The sequence below is a fragment of the Typopeltis vanoorti genome, chromosome 17 (assembly GCF_054136105.1).
Source record: "Typopeltis vanoorti isolate ZY-2024b chromosome 17, IOZ_Tvanoo_1.0, whole genome shotgun sequence".
Classification (NCBI taxonomy): Eukaryota; Metazoa; Arthropoda; class Arachnida; order Uropygi; family Thelyphonidae; genus Typopeltis; species Typopeltis vanoorti.
In genome coordinates, this window is record NC_143565.1 from 60,125,424 (window position 1) to 60,149,809 (window position 24,386).

The 24,386-nt window shown below is 36.7% G+C and overlaps 1 protein-coding gene across 1 annotated transcript in view; it reads left to right on the top strand.

Annotated features, from left to right (window-relative positions):
- Positions 1–2,371: 2,371 nt before the first annotated feature.
- Positions 2,372–24,386, top strand: part of LOC150097435 (carboxyl-terminal PDZ ligand of neuronal nitric oxide synthase protein-like) — a 287,244-nt gene continuing 265,229 nt past the window's right edge. The window contains exon 1 of the mRNA XM_090407036.1: positions 2,372–3,315. Within this exon, the coding sequence (XP_090263162.1) occupies positions 3,208–3,315 (108 nt within the window). The 5' untranslated portion in view covers positions 2,372–3,207. The remainder of the gene's footprint in view (positions 3,316–24,386) is intronic.

Below are 24,386 nucleotides of genomic sequence, written 5' to 3' on the forward strand. Positions count from 1 at the left end.
TTTTCCCTGAAATTCGGGATTTCATGCTGCATGCAAAAAAATCGGCTAAGTGAACATATATAGTTTTTTTGGACAAAATACTATCGTTGCTGTTCTTGGTGGTGGGGATAAACAGCGCTGTGTGTAGTTGAAGGATTAAGTAGAAGAAATAGTGAGATGTGTTTAATGAAGTACAGTGCTCACCTGGATTGCTTGGAGATGTTAACAATACTTATAATAAGTTACTGGAAGGCGTTAGTGGAGTTATTTATTATTTTATGTCTTTTATTCCAAATACGAATAGGCAGAGGTCCTGTAGCCTTAACTTCGTTAAGATTGAGGACTGGCAGTATCCCCCCCCCCCTTCAGCCGATTGAGAGCGAGCTTAAGTTCTCAATTAATCAAGGCTTTTCATGGGAGAGATTATAGCAAACAAGTGCACTATTCAGTGGTCCTAAACTCTAACAGATATTGATTATGTCTGAAATAGTGTGAGTTTCATGGTAGTCATTTCTGAGCTGTGCGTAATAAAATAATGCGTAATATGTAATAAAATCCCGAATTTCCTAGAGGGAAACCCAACATCTATTCCAAAGATCGGCTAACGCATGAACTGATCAAAGAAATGCTTAGAAAAAGTTCCTCTAGTCGATGACTAGAACTGAACATAACGGTTCAATTTGTCATTGACTAGAAGAAGTTAAATTGACGCTATTAGTTCGATTCTAGTCATTCGATTCACAGGGACCACCCAGGAACCTTTATCTATTTATTTATTATTTAATTTGTGTATTTTTTCTTAGCAAGTTTGTAGATGCCCCCGTTGTGTTCGTGGAACATCTGATGAAAAACTTAGTTCTAATTTAAAACTTATATTCCCGAAATTAATCATTTTAAGATTACTAAGATTCTGACTTAGATTACTAAAAAATAAATAAATGTTTAAGAACAATAATCATTAATTACGTTACTCAATCCTTCAGTGCATATAATTGAAGAAAGATAGCTGAACATACATTTAGATGCAGAAACAGACGAACACTGTGCTGCAGCTACAATAGAAAAACATGTAAATAAACAAAAATCGTATAATTACTTATACTGACCAAAAAGGAAGCTGAACTTCTCTAACCCTAAGTAGATTTTGAAAATCGCTGGACAGATGTTCTCCATTGTTAGTTGTCACCAATTACTACTTTATGAATAATGATGATTCGTTTTAATCTGCTAATGTCTTTAGGGAGGCCGTTCAGCCCTATTATCTAACTTTTATTTTTCTTCTTTTTTTTTGGAGACTGAGCGAGAAGTTTAATCTCCACCAATAGGCAATCACAGATATCTTCTCCAAAACAACACTAATTATAAATGGAATCAAGCGAAAAGACAGACAGTTTCACCACCTCGTGGTCTCTAACCCTAACACAATATATTTGTTGTCTGAAATAGTGGTTCTGGTATCAATTTTCTTGAGTTTCTGGTAAAAAAAACTCGCTTGTCTATGGCCGAGATCGATTAACTCGGAAACCGGTTGAAGAAAGGGTTAGTAGCCGACTAGTTCCTCTGATGGGTAACTAGATTCGAATTGAAAGCTTCTTTCTTTCTTCAGATGGCCTAGCGCTAACGATCCGAACGTCACTTCCAGAGGACTGCAGAGGCCTTGCAGAGTGGGTGTTAGTAATTTTCAGAAAATTAAGCAGAAAATTACCTACTAACACCCACTCTGCTTACTTTAATATGCATAAATATTTAATAATACTCGTTTAATATGCTCGCGACTGTGATCTTGATATTACCTTTGAATTTACGATTTGGGTTTGGTCCCATGAGTGTTTTAATGGGTCGTTATTGTACTGCTTCTCGGTATTTTTTTGCACTTTTAGAAGACAATGCTTTGTACTTTGAGAACAAAAGCTTTGCTTTTTAAAGTATACAAAAATTATCAGAAAAGTCAGTCTTCGACTCGTCTCTAAATTATGCAGTGATTTGGTTGGAGGAATTGATCTTTCTGTAATTGTTGGTGGGAGACCATTATATGATACATAATGGCAATTGTGGCGGACGAAGTTATGAAAATATAACAAAATTACGAATTTCAGATAATTTAGGACAGTCTAAAGCATAATTTATGAAGATCCTCTGCTGAAACTCCCCTAAAAGGCAAGACAGCCTTCTAGAATTTCTCCTGCACCTTGCCTTTTACCTTACTATGTGTCACTTTCATGGTTTAGTGCCTAATATAATAATAATAATAATAATAATAATAATAATAACAACAACAACAACAATGTTTATGTCTTCGAAAATCTATTGACTTCTGGAGGTTTCTAATCATAAATTCTTTTCGATTAGGACCGTTAGAGGGTGTTTTGTATCTTAAATTAGATCTTTTGAATGTTACATTTTTGCTATCGATGTAATTTAATGAATTTGATGTGCTATGACATTTTTGAAACTTTCCGAAACTGTATAATTAGCGTTAGTGCGCAAGTTACGTTCGATGATGAAATGCATATATTATTACGTTACTTTTGTGTTTCGCGAAAGAAGTTACGCGGGATTGCGTGTTTGTGGGATAAAACACATGACTCTAATGAAAAGTTACTAAATGGGAACTGGAGCCAAATCAAGACTTCGGACAATGCAAGAGAGTAGTAAGCCATAAAAATTACAAAGTGAGCGTTTTCCCTGTTTAATTATTGTCGTTTCTAAGTGGTCAAACATCCGAATGAATAATGCGAATGCATTAAAATACAAGAGTTAGGAGCTGTGTAGAATGGAAATTTTAGCCGTGAATGTTAACAGTTTTGACCGTTTGTATTATTGTATACCTTGCATCGTGTAAAACAGATATGCAACTATACTGACCCAGTTTAGGCTTCCAGGAAGCATTAGGCTTAATGTTTTAATGGCTTCGGCAATCATGCTGTCGTACAAATGGGAGAATTTGGGCGTGACGAAGTATCCGAACTTCACATAAATAGGACTGAACTAACCTTACTTTATGGGCCTAGCTTTGTTGCAGTGGTGTACCTTGAAGTTATTCTCTTGAGAATTTTCAGGCTTGACGAAGAATAATCGCAAAGATTTTATATTGTATGTACACTTGTCAATCTGTCCATCAGGATTGCGAATGTAAACATGATTGATGAAAAAAAATCATCTCACGTTATGGAGGTGATGGAGAAGTGTGCCATCAATGGATAAAAAAAAAACTTCAGTACGTTGAACATGCCATCAAAGAAACAGTACAACTTAGTAAATGATGATGCATTTGATAGTAGAATTCCTTTACACAACGAAGAAGCTTTTCACCATGGAATTACATTTCATGCAAAGGTAAATTTCTTGAATATTTTGTAATTTAAAAGCCCAATTGCAACTGATGTAACAAATGATAGCATCAGGCATAGAATTTGTGCATCATCTAATATAGTTAAGAAATTTTTAATTCTGCAGAATCGCATACCATACTTGACTGACATCATCAACCTTTTCCTCATATGTACCCTCCAGGGGTACATTTCACAGGATACCATGATAGTACTACATGATTAAGTTTACATTATTACTAAACTCCTTATTACTAATTTCCTTCCAAATTAGTCTATCACTCATCAGCACTCCAATGTTGTCTGAGAAATCTCATATTTTTGATATTTTTATGCTGGCCGAGCGGTTAGCATATCTGCTCTCCAGTCATAACACTGCAGGTTCCAATCCTGCCGTGGGTATGGATGTTTGTGATTGTCTATGGAAATAGTATTGGTGGTGGTGGCGGGTGGTAGATGGCATTGGTGTAGTTGCTGGAGACAGTTGTAGAGCAGGTGATCTCACTCGATGAGGCTTTGGACTCCCTGGAGGTGTCACGTATGTCAAAAGAAGACCAAAACCAATATCTTGGGGTCTTTCTCTGGGTCTGTTTACAATCTTGGCAATTAACACTGTTTTGCTAACCTCTCCTCTTCCATTTTGACCATACCACATTAAATTAGCCCTGCTGATACACTCTTGAATGCTAACAATGTAAAGCTCCTACCTGATATTGTCATTTTTAATGATTTTGCCATTCATGCCATCTGTTCACTCTCCTAATTTTTCTCAGAACTCTCATATCTGTGGCCTCTAGTGTTCAATAGCAAGTGCTTTATTTCTAACCCACTTGCAGATCCATAACTTTAACTGGTTTGAATATTGTCTTGTATATTGCTAGTTGAGTAGGTTGGCTAATTCTTATTCCATGTAAATTTATTTAGCTGGCTTCCCACCATAGGTTTCTTATTCTGTTGATTTATTTACATATTTAAATTTCTGAAATATTTTACTTGTGGTTTACTTTATAGGTTCTCCATTGAGAATGCAGTAAAAGTTTTGTGTGCTAAATTTGTTGCAGCTCTTTAGTTTAGTCAGTGAATTCTAGAGACTTGCACTGGGTCCATAAGTTTAGGAGTACATCTGCATAAAGCAAAGCGCTAAGCTTGATATCTCTGATTCTAATATCAGGTTTAATTCCACTTTCTTTCTTTAATCTGATCCATATAGATGATGAATAAGAGTGGTTATGGTATAAATCCTTGTCTTGCACTTGATTTTACATCAAACCATCTTCTAGCATATTTAGTTCTAATTGCTGACCTACAACTTAAATGTAGACTATGTATTGTTCTGTATTATGTTCATATTATCCCCCTATATAATGATAGCATTTTGAAATGCTTTTCTCTCAATATTTTGTCACATGCTTTCCTGGAATATGCAAAATAAGTACAGATCCTTGTTTTATTCCCATGATTTCTCAACTATTTGTCATAAAGTTAAAAATGTGATCTTGACAACCGCTATTTAGCCTGAACCTATTCTAAACTAAGCCCAACCACCCACGTGGTTGGGCTTAGTATTGTAAGTTTTTGTGTGCATGTTACATTAATTGTTTTTGTAATCCCCGTAGATGTCCTAGTGACTAGGATGAAATATAGGAAGTATTAAATTCTATTTTAATTCTTTTTGAGTGTTGAAAAAATCCATTAAACCTCCAACATAATGTCCTCACAGCACTTAAGCCTCTACACAAGTAGCCTGAACCTAGCTTATTCTTAACATTTCTCTTCCACAGTTTTTCTTAGCCTCTGTGCTTGCATTAGTCTTACCTCAGACACTTAGTACAGACATTCCTGTATAGTTCTCACATTGTTTTATTCCTCTTTTTTTTACAGATGGCAACTGTGACAGCTCTACGCAGTCATCTGGTATTCGATCTTCAAGTACCATCTGAATTATACAGTGTAGCCAGTGTAAAACTTTTATACTTCTGTATATTAGCATTTCTAGTCATATAGTAGCTACTCCAGCTGCATTTTCACATTTCAGGCTTTTGATAGCTTTTTCTACCTCAAGAATTGATAATATACTCCTGTTTGCATTTCTTTGAATATTTTCTATTACTGTTCTGTCAGTGTGCATGTTTCATTTAAGTCTTTCAAAGTAATTACTCCAAATATCTTGAATATCTTTATCTTAATGTTTCATGTTGCCTTTATCATCTCTAATTCCCTTTATGGTACTCCTTCCATTTCTAAGCTTTTACAATAGCCTCCAGAACATTTTGCCACCTATCTGATATTTATCTTTTATTTTCTTACTAAAGCCTTCCATGACTTTTGTTTAGGTACATAACTTAGACACAGCTTTCCTCTCGTACTTGTTTCTCTGTTGGCAGAGTGGTTAGCATATCTGCTCTCCAGCCAAAAAAGACTCGGTATCGAATCTCACCGTGGGCATGGATGTTTGTGATTGTCTGTGAAAGCACTAGCGGTGGTAGTCGGCGGTAGAAGATGCCATTGGTGTTAGATGATGAAAGTTGGTGGAGTAGTGAGACAAATAGTTGATTCCATTCCTCAATGAGTCTTTGGACTCCCTGGAGGTGTGATATAATAATAATCTTCTGACTTGTACTAGAAACTTTGAGTTTGCTTTCTTGTTTTTCAGGACTGCTTCTTTAAGTACTTGTGTTTTTACTTTTCTATTCTTGTATACAATGCCACATGCCTCTCTAGTTGAATGAGTGTTTTCTTTAGAGTTTGCCTTAAGACTTCAAGGTTTGGTTGTTGTTTTCAAACTTTTTTTTTTGTTCTTTGATAATGTTTTAGTTGAGTGCAGTTCACTTGTGATAGCTGCTGAACTTTAATTATATTTAAAGACTTTCATATATATTGTTCTCTTTGATGCGATACAACATGTACTCAAACCAACCTCACTAAAGATTGTAGCTTGGAACGCAAATGGAATAACAAACAAAATCCTGGAACTCCAAGAATTTATTTCCAGATACAAACCTGACATCATTCTAGTTAACGAAACGCACCTTAGACCAGCAAATAACCCAAGACTTCGAAGCTTTTCCATGTATAGAAATGATCGACTTGGTGCAAGAGGCAGAGGTACAGCTGTCCATATCAAAGCTATCTAAACCACAACACAGTACTCAACTCCCAACTACGAACCTACAGGTGACCGGGGTGGAGATACACACCAGCAACGCAGGCAGTCTAAAGATTTATGCAGCTTACAAACCTCCTAGAATCCCACTACTGATATCTGACCTGGACTCCATCTTCAGATCCAAAGACTTCATAATCTTAGCAGGAGATCTCAAATCCACGCATACAGCCTGGTTTAGCTCGTCCATTAATACAAAAGGTCACGCATTATATAACTATACTCTGCCATCGTGGCTGGACCTACCAAGCCCACTCATCACAGCCCAACAGGAAATTCTGATGTTCTGGACATCGTTATACTCAAAAACACCCCATACCAATATCAACTAGAAACAATTGAAGAACTTTCATCAGACCACAACCCCATCCAGCTCAGGCTAGGCACTCAAGAACAACTCTCACCCTAGCGCTCCTTTATAGCATGGGACAAACTCACAAAAATTCTACCAGAGTACATCGGCCCACCACCATCATACACAAAAATAGAAGAGATAGACATAGCCATAAACAAGTTAACAAGCCAAATGCAATAGCCTCAGTAACGCAAACCACTGTCCACCACTCGACCAACAGGATTCCAGAAGAAATAATGGACCTGACTAGAACCAAGAACAAAGCAAGAAAGGGATATCACAACACTAGAGCCCACAGGACAAAACAACACTCAATAATCTCAACAGAAAAGTCAGAGTAGCTCTACAAAACCACTGAAATCATGAATGGGAAACCAAATTAGCCACAATTAACTCAGATGATCACTTCATATGGAAATTCCTAAAAATCCTACGCACCAAAAGCAACTATCCAATTGGGCAGTCATGTGCTTTTCCATCACTCAGCTTAATACATCTCTGGAAGCTGTTGCTATTCACCCATCTATAGTATTTCTTATTACAGTATGTTGAACTTATTTATTGCTGAGTTAAATGAAATCAATCTTGATAACCTTATCTTGCAACTACCTGAATCCATACTTCTTACAGGTGATTTTAATGGTCACAAAACTCTTTGGGATAGTGCTAACACAAATAGACAAGGTCGTATTATTGGATGAATCCTTGACAGTAATGACCTCCCTTATTAATAATGGAGCAAACACCTTCTTTTATATGCCTTTCTGCTCTTATTCAGCAATCAACCTTATAGTCTGCTCCTCTGCCTTTTTTCCACTGCTCGCATGGGATGTTGATGAAAACATATATGGAAGTGATAATTTTCCTATCATCAGCACTATGTTTTCAAAAGAACTATATCCTCCTATACAGATACCCATGTGGAAAATGGCCCAGGCTGACTGGAATAAATTTTTCCATCTTGCAAAATTTAATACCGAAGCAATCAGCAAAACACCTATTAATGAAGCAGTGAATTATGTTGCAGATTGTATTGTTCGTGCAGCCACCGCACCACTTCCAAAATCATCATCCTGATTTCCAATCCATTCAAAGCCTTTGTGGAACCAAGAGTGCCAAGCAGCCAGAATAGATCAAAATACAGCATGTAATATATTTCTTAGATATCCTACCACAACAAACTTAATACATCTCTGGAAGCTGTTGCTATTCACCCATCTATAGTATTTCTTATTACAGTATGTTGAACTTATTTATTGCTGAGTTAAGCGCCTCCGTAGCGCAATTGGAAGAACGACGGTACATTGCGCCCTTCGATTGGAATAGGCCTAAGTTCGATTCTCGTCGCGACGGGAGGAATCTTTATCTGGTCGATTTCAATCGATGGTGAGTTAGCCGATCTCATACGGAGGTAGCAGGGTTTTTTCTCCCGGAAGCTCGTGTTTTTCATCCCGCATACATACAAATCGGCCCTTCAGAACACACGCAATTTACAGACAAAAATTACTAGTTGTGGTGGTGCTGGAGGTGGGCGGTAGATGGCGTTGATGGAGATGATTCGTAGTAGAGGTTAGGTGTAGAGACAGTTGTAGGTGTCCTCCCGCGATGAGTCTTCGGACTCCTTGGAGGTATCAGGAATAATAATAATAACATTTAAACATGCTTGGGCACATTATGTGAGATGTCAGAGTCAAAAACAACCCTTAATTAAATTTACATCATTGATTAATGAAACAGTCAGTGCAAGAAAGGTCTAGGATAAAATCCAGAAGATGAAAAATAGATACAGAACACACCGTTTGTCTACCTTGGGCCATAATGGATGTATTGTGACTGATCCCAAAGCTATTGCAGACACTTTGGGAGAAAACTTTGCCAGAATCTGAGCAAGTTCCCTATCTTCCTGATTTTTTTTAATTTTGAAAACAAAAGGAACAGCATCTAAGCTTTTGCACCTAGGGAATTGAGCCATTCAATTAGCCATTTGTAAAGGAGGAATTCAAAAGAGTACTTTTTCTCTCTCACTCTAGTGCAATTGGATGTCTCATGACATCCATTATGAGATGATGAAACACCTCCATTTCTCTGGGTCTTGTGCTGTTATTATACAATAGAATATTTACAGAAGAAGAGTTTCTTGGCTCTTGGCATAAGTCAATTTTCATTGCTATCCCAAAGCCAGGCAAGGATCCATCCCAGGCCAACAATTATTATGCCATTGCTCTGATAGCTGTCTTTGTAAGGACTTGGGGAAAATGGTAAATGCAAGGTTTTTCTTGTACTTAGAAAGCAACAGACTTCCTTCTAACACATAATGTAGCTTTCATAGACATCAATCAGCCATTTAGAAACATGTATAAGTGACATTTTCCTGAAACGAGAATATTGTTTCCGTCTTCTTTGGCATGGAAAACCCATTATGACACAGCCTGGAGATCTTAATCCTAATTTACGCTCACACATAAACCCACACTTTACCGTGTAGGCATTCGAAACTGAGCTCCTTTGAAATCGGTTGGATACTATTTATTCCATGTGGAAAATGGCCCTTATGTCTGTAGAAGTGTGTTCACAGGGCCAGTTTGCCTGTTCTGAGGGACAAAAAACCTGAGTTTCCGGGTGGAAAAAATCCTCTACCTCCATAGCTAACTACTAACCCACCTTTAGTCAAAAGAGACCAGATTAAGGTTTTTCGTATCATGGATGGGAATCGAACCCAATTCTTTCCAACCAAAGGGCTTCTTCTATACCAACTGAGTTATGGAAGTTCTAGCCTGGAGATATGCCATATTAAAAGACCTGTTTAATCTTGGTCTGAGGGGTACCTTCCTGTTTTTATTAAGAACTTTCTATCCAGCTGCATTTTCCAAGTCCAAATGGGAATCATGTTATCTCGGCCATATCAAGAAGAGGGGATTCCTCGAGGCTCTGTCTTAAGTGTGATCCTCTTTGCTATTCAAGTGAACTTAATTCTCTAACAGTAGTCGATTTTTTGTCAACTATTTCACAATTTACTGTCACTCTTGCAATATGTGAGTCATTGAAAGAAAATGTCAAGAAGCAATCGATCGTGATCATATTAAAGAAAACTCAATTATTGAACAGCATCACACAGTAGCCAATTGCCTTTATGTTCATGACTTCACAATTTACTGTCACTTCTGTAACATGAGAGTCTTTGAAAGACAACTTCAACAAGCTATCAATCATTTCTCTTCATGGGCTATTTGTCATGGGTTCAGGTTATCTACAGAAAAAACTGTTTGTTTACGCTTCTACCGGAAACCCGATCCTGATTTAAGAATGGGGCAAACTACTATCTCCATAGTTCCAGAGGCCGAGTTACTTATCTTTGACAGAAACAAAGGTGAGTAACTTTCTTTGCACATATTCATCATCTTCACGATAAGTGCAAAAAAAAGCATTGAATATCCTCCTCACTCTATCCTCTGAAGCAATGTTTCTCAAACTTCAGACATCCACGTACCCCTTCTTAAATTTTCATTATTACCAAGTACCCCCCAATTAATTAAAAAATAAATTCATAAATTAATTAAAAATAAATCGATTAATTTATTAAAAAATTAAGTAAAATTAATAAATTAATTTAAAATATTAATTAAAATTAAATATCTATTTTATATGAATTTATATGCTCATGTAAACAAAAAATATGATATATTTTTAAATTTTGGTTCTCTAGAGATGTCAGACGACACACTCTTATCATTTCATTTGATCCAGATGCAATATCAACGTTTTCTTGTTGCTTACAGCTACTACTTGTATTTCATATATTGCTCTCTTTTGGGAGTTTTATAAATCCAATCTTTAACCAATGATCCATACATAAGAATTTGAAAGCTTAAAAAAATACTGCATTTGCTCAAATATAACTCTTAACTTTTTTTTTCCCAAAATTAAAGCTAAAAAATCGTGTTGTGAGATACGTGCGGGAATTTTTGGAAACTAAAGTTTTCAGAAAAAAACTGAAAAGGTACAACTTGCCAAGAAGCTCCTACTCGCTATCACTACTTTTGGCATTGAGAACAATTTCTTTGTGTGAATCGTCAAAGTCATCTACCCAAATAGCGTCATCTTCTTTCCCATTATTTCAAGCAAAAATTACCAGTAATTTACAAGACTTGAGATACGTAGAGTAGCGAAGAAGTGCATATGATTGGTGTGGTATTAACAAAAGATCGCGCGAATCAAAGACAAATTAGCATTTCAACAGTTGAGTTGAAATGCTAATTCCCTTCAACTGAATTCCATAATATCTGAAACACATTCACTATATATTTCTTAGTTTTAACACATTAATGACGGGGCTGGTGTCAAGCAAAAACCATATGTTCCACCGGCAACATATGGATTTGCTTGGTCTATGTATTTGTTGAAGAGGGGATGTGATTCATTAGTTAGTGCCGTTTTATCCCGTTGTCTCTAATTGCACTGTTTGTTGAAAAATGACTCCTTTAATTATGCATAGCCGAAAATTGCCACGTACCCCCGGGGATACGTGTACCACACTTTCAGAAACACTACTCTACAGAATGGGGTGCTAATCGGTGTGCCTTGCTCCACATTTATCATGCACTTATGCATTCGAATCTTGATTACGGATTCAGGTTTACAGTTCTGTAAAGGAGAGTATTCTCTACTGGTTGGATCTGATCCATCAAGAAGGTATCCAATTAGCTACCAGTGCTGTTTGCACATCACCCATTCAAACTGCCTCTATCATTTAGACAAAAACATTTCTCTTAATTATGCCCTAAACATAAAGTCCCTTCCAGATCATCCAGCGTGGACTAGTCTCTTTTCTCTGCATTTAGAGATCCTGTATCACATGTCAGATTGCTATCCTTCCTTTTGGTATGCAGAGAGGCTATGGAAGCTATTGCCATGAGTGGTGACAACATTACCTGCAGATATGGCACCAAACAAAAAGCATTCCTCTTGCAACCTCATCCTGCACCCTCTGTTTTTGTCAACTGTAGATGTCTCACACCCTCATCTGTCTACCTTCAGTTGTTCAAAGAAGTTAATTACTAAATGGCAATACTCCTAGAATAAAGTACTGACGAACAAATTGCATGAGATTAAGCCTGAAATTAAGCATTGGCAGTCTGGTCAGCATAGGAACAGAAGAAAGGAAGTTCTTGCTGGGCTCTGCATAGGTCACAGTCATCTCACACATTCTTATTAGCTGATGACCCACCTATGTGGGACAGAATGCAACAACTGTCTTACCATTAGTCATATTCTGGTGGAGTGCAAGCACTTCACACAAGAGAAAAATGACATTTTTACTTATCTGGCTCAGCCCCCCCCCCCCCTACACTCAGCCAGATGTTTTCAGACTCAGGCAGATTGCATGCCATTGTTAGATTTTTACAAAATGTTAATTTTGTAAATGGATTTGTTTATATGCAGAATGGATTTGTTTATATGTAGAATGGATCTGTTTATATGTAGATACCTCATTGTAGATACTGAACTTTGTACATACATTTTATTTACTCGTTTATCTTCATATAACTATTTACTTATTTATCCATGACCACCCTGTGTACTGCTGTAACCTGTGTTTTCCTGTTCAGTTATGATCTTTGCTATCCTTGCACCAAAAAAAATCGCAAATCATTCAATCAATATCTATGTTCTTATGTGACCTTAATGACAATTTGAACTGGCTTCCTCCTGCCATTGCTTTTCTTGAAATCCTGCATAGATGACTAATGTAGATTTGATTCTACATCAAAAATAGGGCACCATGCCTTGTGTTGTATTTTGTCCAAAAAAGGCAAAAGAATACTAAATGACTTAGGTACCAAAAAAGTCTTCTTGTCCTTGCCATCCCTCTTATATTATCTACAATCGTTTATACTCAGCTGAAACTTATTCCAGTATGTGAAAGCAAACATGTATATCCAACATGTTCCAAAACAGGAAAGAATTCTGCTATCACTACTAAATGATCATCCTCACCTCAGTCTTCTCAAACATAATGAAGAAAGAAGGAACACATAGGCTATGTTAGGAATAACAGACATAATATATCAGGCCTTTCTTCCCACTTTGCCTCTGCCAACCATAATATTGAATGGAATATGAATCATATGCCCTACATAGAAGTTTCATTCCAGAACTTTCAAAGAAGCTGCTACAGTCGCCCGTTCAACAGGTAACTTAAATAAGAATCAAGGCCTAATCTTACCAGATATATTGAAAACTCTAATCAGATCATTTAACCAAAAAGAAATGAACTTTCATGAAAATTACATTAAATATCTCAACAAATAAAACGTTGTACTTGTGACACGCGTATCATATCACTGTTTCACGTTCAGTGATAACTTTTAGAATTGCTGGTTAGTTTCCTAGTTTTTGTTACTTTCTATCGCCTACCAGTGTATTCCTTGGAAAATGCTGACAGATATTAGTCAGTGAAACGTTGGATATTAAACTATTATTTACTGCTAGCTTACAAAATAAGTCTTCAGTTATTAATAATGGAGAAAGTTATAAGCAGTCAGGTTCTCCAAAGTTCTAGAGGCTCAGAAATTAATCAGTGGCCACCAATACGGATTTCACCAATCTAGATCTTAGCCGGACCTAGATCTTAGGTCCGCACAGCTAGCCTAGTGGCTTTGCACTTCGCAACCATATGCCTGGGGAAGGAGTGTCCTAGGTTCGATTCCCGTCCACGACGTGAGGAGCTTAAGGATCTTCCTCGGCCATAGCCAAGTTAGCCGGTCTTGAGCATGGGCAGCAGGGTTTTTTCCGCCAGTTTATCTGGGGTTTTTCATCCCGCAAGCAGGCAAACCGGCCCCATGAACACGCAGGTTACAGTCATAAATACTTACGGCAAGGAAGACAATGGGAAACCACCTTGCTCATAATCATCTCTCCCTAGAATGGTAGCATATAGCTACCCTCCCGCGGCCGTATGGCAGATGGGAACCAGAAGAAGAAGATCTTAGCCTACATCACCCACCATTTGCAAGGTTCCAGAGAAATATTTTGTTGCTTGTGACATTTCCAGAGTATTTTATCATATCTAGCATTAAGACCTGTTCAGTGAATTGCTATCCATCTACCTTACACACTTTATAATTGGATATCTGGCTTTCTCTTTGGTTATTCACTCCATGTCATATCAGATGCCTCCCTCTCCTCAAGCATCTCTTTCACCACAGAAATGACTAAAGGCTCTCTTCTATTAGCTGCCCTCTTTTCCTGTACATAAATGACCTACTCTGTTGCCAGTTATCTATTCCACAGTTTTGCTGACAATAGTAAACTTCATTTGTCCTGCTTATTCAACACATAGTGCTCAAATGTCCTAAGCTTCAAGTTCACAAAGTACCTAAAATACTTATCTTCATACTATTTTTCTTCAGCCCAAGGATAACCCGGTCACTTTCATTGTTATCAAAACATACTCCTACTTTTTGCCCCTCCCCCCTCACGAGATGGATCCCAGCTCATGTACCTTCAGTAATACACAGATTCATCAGGCAGGATCAACTCTCTCTGCCTGCAATGACATTTACTACCAGCTTTTCCTGGCATAAATATGTTATGTGACTAGCTTCCTGGACCTCTAAAGAACTAGGCATTCTTTTCTGTTCAAGATACTACTTTTTGCCTCTCTATCTAGAAATCTCAAATATGCATTTCCTTAGAATGCTGGTCACATATTTGGGGTAGTGCACCTAAAACCTCCCTAAAAATTCTTAATTCTGTCCACAGGAGAGTGATTCAGTTGATGGAAGATGCTCCTTCACCAACTCCCTTCAACCACTGTCTCACAGATGCACTGTTTCAGTTCTGTCTTTTCTATAGGTAACTTCACACTGCTCCACTGTACTATCATCATTTCCTCTGCTTTCTGTTGGTTTGTTAAAACATGAGCAGCAGCTGCTTAAAATTCTGTTCATTTCAGCCTCAGACTTCACTACTTTTATTTCTCTCTTATTTCATTTGTATCCATCCTCTAGAACAGCTTTCCTCAAAAAGTGTTTCCTAACAACTACAACCTTCAGCTTTTGAATTAAAATGTCAAACTTCTTTCTCAGTCCTCATTTACACCCTATACATGCACTGCACTGCAGTGATGTGCCATAAGATATTTCTACTTCTCAAGAATGGAATCAATATTAAAAAGATAAATATAAAAAAAAAAGTAAATAAATAAAATTTTGTCTAAATAGCTGAAATCAGTTTCTCAGTTTAGTTAAAGAATCCAGAAAACTAGTTCTGGATTTATTTATGAATATTGACATCCATCATCTGTGTGAAGTAAAGCTTAGATTAACATCTCCAGTTTTCATATTAGGTTCAATGCCAATTTTTATCGTAATGTAGCCCAGAGCTCCAGAAATACAACATAAATCTACTTGTCACAAAAATTTTTACTTCCCCATCATATGAATTATGGTAAAAGGTGTACATATATATTTATTTATATTTGTATTATATTATAATAATACATAATATAAAACAATACATTATTTCATATTCTATATATATATATATATATATATATATATATATATGCAGGTTGGCCATAAAATAACTTTCCCTCTTTGGAGGCATCTGTAGCTAAAACCAATAAATGGAATGAGACCAAATTTTATATTGAGACTCTTGAAGGCATGGGGAGATGATTTCCACGAAAAAAAGATTTAGTACCAAAAGTTCGATAGGGGGAAATTTTGGCGCTGACAGAGCAGAAAACAAGCAGATAAAATGAAATAATAACATTTCGTGTAAGCGACAGCCGCATCACTAATTCCTGCTGGATATGTAGCCCATTACAATGATAATAATAATAATTAAACTAATCTGATAACACACCCCAACTCAACATCACCAGAGTTAAAGATCGGTACTATCAACATAAGAAGCCTGAATGGCAAAGAAATGGAGCTAGCTGAGGAATTAGATAAGTACCAGATCAACATAATAGGGGTGACTGAAACAAAAAAAGACAAAAACTGGTGAGATCTTTCTGAGCCATAAATATAAAATCAAGGAAAAGAAGGAGTAGCCATAGTATTCAACACAAAATACGAGGCTAATCTTCTTGAATGGCAGTCAGTCTCAAGTAGATTATATATATATATATATATATATATGCAGATTGGCCATAAAATAACTTTCCCTCTTTGGAGGCATCTGTAGCTAAAACCAATAAATGGAATGAGACCAAATTTTATATTGAGACTTGAAGGCATGGGGAGATGATTTCCACGAAAAAAAGATTTAGTACCAAAAGTTCGATAGGGGAAATTTTGGCGCTGACAGAGCAGAAAACAAGCAGATAAAATGAAATAATAACATTTCGTGTAAGCGACAGCCGCATCACTAATTCCTGCTGGATATGTAGCCCATTACAATGATAATAATAATAATTAAACTAATCTGATAACACACCCCAACTCAACATCACCAGAGTTAAAGATCGGTACTATCAACATAAGAAGCCTGAATGGCAAAGAAATGGAGCTAGCTGAGGAATTAGATAAGTACCAGATCAACATAATAGGGGTGACTGAAACAAAAAAAAGACAAAAACTGGTGAGATCTTTCTGAGCCATAAATACAAAATCAAGGAAAAGAAGGAGTAGCCATAGTATTCAACACGAAATACGAGGCTAATCTTCTTGAATGGCAGTCAGCCTCAAGTAGAGTAATGTGGGCAAATATGAGAATGGGGAACTGGACAATGAGACTTATTTGTGCCTATGGTCCCACAGAAGGTTCTAAGGTAGAAGTGGAGGAATTTTTTGACGCTTTAGAAAAAGCAACTGACACAATGAAAAAGGAAAAGTTGGTCCTTGTTGGGGATCTAAATAGCAGAGTAGGAAATGATTGTGAGACATACAAAAATATTTTGGGAAAATTTGGAGAAAAGAGCAAAACTAATAATAATGGCAAATATCTGTTGGATTTCTGCTCAGGACACGGACCGGTTATTACTAACACCATGTTCCAACATAAAAATGTGCACAAATTGACATGGAGAGAAGAGGCAAGGAATAAGAAAAGTGCCATTGACTATGTTATTGTTGATAGTGATGTTTTCTCCCTGGTGCAGGACACCAGAGTGTACAGAGAATTTGAAATTGGAAGTGATCACTATTTAGTCTTGAGCAGGATAAAATTGAATTTCATATTGAAAAGAATAACATGTAAGAAAATTTTAAAGCGAATAAAAGTTGAGCAGCTCTCAGATGTGAACTGTAGACTAAAATACACAAAGATTATTGAAGAAAAAATGAAAGTGTTTTGAGAACAGGAACCAAAAATTGGAGATTCAGTGGCAAACTATGAAGAAAACCTGGATTAATTCAGCTAGAGAGGCATGTGGTGAAGTTGTCTGTAAGGATAGAAAAATTAGAACTTCATGGTGGACATAGGAAGTTAAAGAAGCAGTGAAGGAAAAGAAGAAAGCATATCAAAAGTTCCTGATAAATAAGTTAGCTTTTGCTCTTAGAGAATACAGAGACAAATGAAGAAAGCTAAACACTGTAAAACTTGCTAAATAAAAGTCATGAGAGGACTTTGGCAACAACATACAAAATAAATATCAAGAAAGTGGCAAAATATTCTGGAGGTTGTTGAAGAAGTTTAGGAATGGAGGAAAGAGTGCTGTAAATGATAAAGGTGACATGAAAATGGGAGAAAAAGATATCCTCGAAGTATGAAGTAATTACTTCGAAAAATTGCTAAATAAAACAAGCAGTGATAGCACAGTGGTAAAAAAACACTCAACAGGCATACAGTCAGGAATACATATCCATACTTGAAGTAGAAAATGCCATCAAAGGCTTGAAATGTGGAAAGGCAGCAGGAGTAGATGATATTCGACCAGAAATACTGAATGTATGGTGGTATAAAAGTTTTACAGTAGCCACACTGTATAGTTCAGAATGCCTGGACAGAGGGATTAATTCCCGATAATTGGAGTAGAGCTCTCATAGTACCCATATATAAAAAGGGAAATAAAACTGAATGTGAGAATTACAGAGGTATTTCGCTACTGAGTGTTCCTGGTAAGATTTATGCAAGTATACTTGAGAAACGGTTGAGATGAATTGTGGAAGAAAAGCTTGGTGAAGAACAAGCTGGATTCAGGTCAAATAGAGGCTGTCAGGATCAGATCTTCACTTTACGACAAATAGTGGAGAAATAATGAGAATATAACAAAGATCTGTATTTAAGTTTTGTCGATTTGAAAAAGGCATATGACAAGGTGCCAAGAGAGAAGCTATTCAATACGCTACAGTTATATTGTGTCAATGGGGCATTATATCAAGCAATACTTAGTCTTTATTTGAGTTGTAAGTCAGCAGTTAGAATTGAAGGAAGTACAGGAAGATGGTTTAATGTTAAATCTGGTATGAGACAAGGATGTGCATTATCCCCTCTGTTATTCATTATCTAGGGACTTAGGGGTATTGGTAGATAAGGAGATGAAGTTCAGAGGACACATTGCTAAGGTGTCCAAGATTGCACATAGGATTACTTGGTTGTTGAGGAACACACTGACATCCAGAGATAAAGAGGTTATTATTCCCCTTTATAAAGCATTGATACTTCCACATTTGGATTACTGTGCTCAGGTCTGGTCACCTGGATTCCTTGGAGATGAGTGGAGAGGGTTCAGAGAAGAGTGACCAAGTTGGTGAGTGATATAAAAAATGCTCCCTACATTGATAGATTGAGAGCTTGTGGATTGCAGAGATTGGTTGATAGGCGAAGAAGAGGGGATATGATAGAAACATTCAAATTACTAAAAGGTTTTTATAGGATTGATGCAGGGGAAATGTTTCAGCTGTGTGATAGTGATGGAAGAACAAGAGGTCATCTCTGGAAATTAAAGAAGAGTGTGGTTAACAAAGGTGTCAGAACAAGGTTTTTTGCCTGGAGGGTGGTGAATGAGTGGAATTCATTGCCTGACTTTGTTGTGAGCTCTTCATCTGTAAATGAATTCAAGAAGAGATATGACAGATATTGTTTTGCTAGTTTGGGTCTCCCGCGATGAGTCTACTGACTCCATGGAGATACCCGTAATAATAATAATAATAATAATAATAATAATCTATATGGATCACATTATGAAGGAAAGTGGTATTAAACATGATATCAAAATTGGAGAGGTTAATGTCAGCTCTTTGCTTTATGTGGACGATGTTATACTTCTAAATAAATACACTACAAGTCTAAGATTTTCTGACTAAATTGAATAACTGTTGTAATAGATATGGTATGATGGTCAGCAATAAAAAGACAAAGACAACGAAAATTGGCAGAAACGCTGAAAATGTCAACTGTGTTGTGAACGGAGAACCTGTGGAACAAGTAAAACATTTCAGCTACTTAGGCACGATTTTTAGTGAAGTTGGTAAATTAAATATAGAAATAGACAACAGAATCAACAAAGCTGGTATAGTAGGAAGTCAATTGAATAAATTCATATGGAATAAGAGAAAAATTAGTCAGAACTCTAAATTAGCTGTATACAAGACTGTTTTCAAACCAGTTTTAACTTATGAATCTGAGAGCTGGGTCAGAAGTAAAACACTTGATCAAAGACTAGAGACCGCAGATATGAGAGTCCTGAGAAAGATTAGAGATGTGAACAGATGGCATCAATGGCAATATCATATTAAAACTGAGGGTATTAGGAAAGAACTTTTCATTGTCAGCAACCAGGAATGCGTTAGTAGAGCTAATCTCATGTGGTATGGTCACTTAAACAGAATTGGCGAGGAAAGATTAGCAAAACAAGTGTTATTTGCTAGGTTGGCAGTAAAACAACCCCTAGGAAGACCGATATATTGGTTGATTGATACGGTACAAAGTGCCTTAGACGATAGAAATATAAGATCTGATAATGTTGGAGTCTTGACAAATCACAGGCTGATTTGGAGGGAAATTGTAGATAGGAAGTTAGTAATGATGTAAATTTTGCATGTAGTACTATCATATCCTGTACACCCCTTAAGGGTACATGGCAGGAATTTGATGATAATGATGATAATTAAACTAAAAGAACAACTTGCGAGAGACAGAAATTAATGTAGTGATTGAACTCACAGGAAATAATGTTTTATTCATCAGAATCAGAGTCCCCTGGACCACATACATGATTCTCGATGTGCTGACCTTTCTTGTGTACAACAAATTGCATCCGGTGTGCGACATGCTGTACAGCTGAGCGTGAGGAGTCGGATTGGATGTTCATAACAGCCTGTTTTTATGTTCTCTTTTAAGACATGCAAGTTGGGAATGCCACCAACATATACACAACAGATTTCAAATAACCCCACAGCCAAAAGTCACACGGAGTGATGTCCAGGGGGATTGGTGTAAAAGGTGCTGTACTAAATGTTCAATATGTGGCGTGCTCAATCCTGCATAAAAATTATGGAGTCCAAACATTGTCTTTGCTGCAATGCAGGAATGACAAAATTTATCCTCATTCATCGATAAATCTCTCCAGTAATGGAGCAGGTTACAGGATCTTTAGGGATAATACACTCAAAAAAGTATGGTCCTATTATGAAATCGGCTGTGAAGCCACACCACACGGTTACTTTTGGAGAATGCAGTGATACTTGCTGGATCGCTTGGAGATGTTCAGATGCCCAAATTATGCAGTTGTGAGTGTTGACTGACCCATTCAGATAAAAATAGCCTCATCACCCCACAGTATTCTCCAAGGCCAGTCATTGTCGACCCCCAATCGGGCAAGAAACGTTAGCGTGAAGGTCATGCACTTATCATAATCTGCGGTAGTAGTGCTTGCACACAACTGAACTTATGCGGATTGAAGTGAAGCATTTTCCGTAAGATTTTCCAGATTGTTCCATAAGCCATATCAAGTTTGCGAGCTATGGCACGAGCTGGACCAGTACTGATCCTTGCGTCGTCGAACACCGCAGCAGCAACGTCTGTTACTGCCTCTTCTTGCACTGTTTTCCATCTTATGCCAGGTCTAACTCCTAGTGATCCAGTTTCTTCAAACTTAATCATAGCTCTCAGTGCTACAGCTGACATAAGACCTGTATGCAGGTTACGAAACCGTCTAAATTCCCGAAGGGCTGCTACGGAATTGCACTGTTTAGGTAAAAACAACTTAACAAGTAAAGCAAGCACGCTGAGGCAAGGTAGGAAGCATATTGGGCACAATTCATCAGTCATTCGAATAACTGCCTGAACGTTCCCAATCCCTTTTTAAGTGAAATTGGTGGTGCTGCTGTCACGTGCGCACAGTAAAATTTGTATAATCCTGCGTTTATTGCAAATATTTGACTGCTTTTGGCTCCACCAGCGCCAAAATTTCCCCTATTGGCAACTTTTCGTACTAAATCTTTTTGCGGAATTCATCTCCTGATGCCTTCAAAAGTCTCGATATAAAATGTGGTCTCATTCCCTGTATTAGTTTTAGCTACAGATACCTTCAAAAAGGGAAAGTTAATTTATGGCCACCCTGTGTGTATATATATGTGTATATATATATATATATATATATATACACATACAGGGTGGCCCTCCTAGTATATATATATATATATATACTAGGAGGGCTATGTCGCCTACGGCGCCTAACCCTCCGAGTTCCGGACTGTTAGGCCGGTTCTCCTTGAATTCTGATGACTCGAATATTGAAGACTCGACACTCAGGGTAGCCCCTGAGTTTCAAAACATGACGTAAAAAAGCTTATCATTTTATATATACACCCTCTGTCCAAAAAGAAACTGAACTTTACGAAAATAGAAGAAACTAGTGGCGCCACCTGTTGTATCTTTTTGCTGTCGAAAGCGTCAACCTTCATTAGTGTTGTGTCAACTATTTATGACATATGTTTCATTAGAACCTGAGTTATAGTGCCAAGAGTGACAGTGTGTTTTGACAAACAGTCAGTCGTCACAATATTCATGCCATGTGTGACGAATTCTCACTTTCAATCGCTTCAGAACTTAGAGATAAAACTCACCATTGACAGTTTTCTAGTCAGAATGAATTCTTTGTGGATAATGCCCTTGGAATTGTAGAAACAAATCAGCATTTTCTTTACTTTTGATTTCTCCAAGCGACTTTTTTTCAGATGCCCCTTTTCTGGTGGTCTCCACTCAGTACTCTGGTGCTTTGTTTCATTCATATGCGAAACACCATGTTTCTCACCAATAACAATCGTTTCAAGAAAGTTCAAGTCCTTGCGAGTGGTTTTAATGAGGTCCTTGCAGTGTTCAATTCAATACATTGTTTGGTCGTCAGTCAACTTGTGGGGAACAAATTGCGAATTCAAATTAAGAAGTCCAAACTCTCTGTCAAAATGTTGCGCACAGTTGATTTTGGAATCCCCAATTCATCTTCAATTAATCTCATGGACAATTTCGGTTTTTTTTTGATGAAATCGCTCACTTTTTGATGTTAACTTCGCTCAGTCCAATTTTTGGACTTATCGGGCTGAAAACATTTTCCGTTGCAAGGGGTGAATTTGAAAGAAAGATAGTGGAATCCAGGGAGATCGTCCTTAATCCTGAGCATTTGAACAGTAATTTGAGCTATAACATCCCTGAGAGCCATACTGCTGTTGTTCAATACTGGCTTTCTCGAGAGTCCTACTACCACGCATACAATACACAATGGCACATAAATAGAACATCTGGAATTTTAATACAATGTTTTTTATTTTTAATTATCTATTACAATTAACCTGTGCTTCTCAGTTTTCTTAATATCTTCAGTCTTTTATTATTGTTTCTTCTACCTACAAAGATACCTGATGAAGGCCATAATAAACCGAAACTAGTTGTATCATTAAAGTTTTCTAACTTATTCTTGGTTTGTTAGTCATTAAATATCTTTTTAAATGTATCACAGTAACCGAGGCAATGCTCATGAATATATATATATATATATATATTTATTTATTATTATTATTATGTGACACCTCCAGGGAGTCCAAAGACTCATCGAGAGAGTGTGCCAACAGCATCATAATTTGAAGTTGATTGTTTAAAATTCTTTTAAAGATCTCCTATTCACTAAGGTTATTTCTGAATGACTATTTTACGTCCCAGTGTACATCCTTAAAAGAATTTGAAATAGCCAAATTCAAATTATATGCAATAATTTGTCAGATCTGGCATATTTCTTTAATTTTGCCACTCGTCTTGTCAACATGTTATATGATAACCCCCCCCCCCACACACACACACACAACACACTTGCCAACCAGTTACCAGTTTTCCATGACAAGAACTTGTTTATTTCACTCTCTCTCGTGAGTGAAAAGTGGGCCTATAAAGTTTTCAAAGTCAGTAAATAGATTATTGAATTTAGCTTCCTAATAGGCTGCATTAAAAAGGAACTTAGGAACTTCAGGTGTTCAAATGTTTTATAATCCATTTTTCTTTGGAAAGCAGCTAGAAATATGTTTCCCGTGAGTAGGAAATGAATCATGGCATTGATACTTATTTGGAGGAAAATTACTGAAAAGAGTGAGGCTGAATAGTGGTCTATGTACTGGATTTCTGTTTACTACAAGATTGTCATTACTATTACCATGGTTTAACAAAAAATGTGTTTAAATTCATATAGAACACCCAAGAAGAGTCTTACTATGTTGTTTTGTTTATACTGATAACTTCACTCTGGTTCAGGATACAAGAGAATACAGTGATTTGAAATAGGAAGTGATCACCTTTCAGTGTTGCGAAGATTAAAATCACACCGAAAAATGAAATGTGTGAGAATTAAAAGTTATATATTTTACATTTGTGATTTTGTAAATTCTGCTTTCTACAGTTCTGAAGATAGTCCTATTGTAGAAATGTACAAATATTATTTTGAGGGGGGGGTGAAATCTTTGGAAAACAGGAATCACTCCTTGGAGACTTACTGCCAAAATCTAAGTAAAATATGGGATGATTAAGCCAGAAACAAGTGGTGAAGTTGTTTGCAGGGACTGAAAAATCATGGTGGAATCAGTAAATAAAAGAGACAGTCATGGGAAAAGAAATCATATCAAAAGTGACTCGCATATAATTCTGCAGGTGCTCTCATTGAATATAGAGAAAAATGTCTTATGTGTAGTTGAAAAACTTGAAAGAATATAGAAGAAAAATATCATGAAAGTGGCAAAATACTGAAGAGGCTGATCGAAAACCTTGGAAATGGAGGAAAGATATATTCTGGATGCCTGTACTTAGAGAGACTGGTGAAAAAGTAATTGTATGTAAGTGTATGACAGTGATAGCAAATATTTATATGCAATATAAATATTGTATGGTAGATACAATATTTATATTGCATATAACATTTTATTGTTGAATATTTTAACTGACCCTGATGAACATTTTATTGTTGTTTTCACAACAATAAAATGTTCATCAGGGTCAGTTTCTTTGTTAAGCCCTTTTTGAAAGAAGAAGAAAATTTTATATAATTTTTCTTCTTTTCCATGGAATCCTCTTTTATCTCCATTATATAGCATACAATATTATTCCTCCTGTCTCACTGAAGTATAAA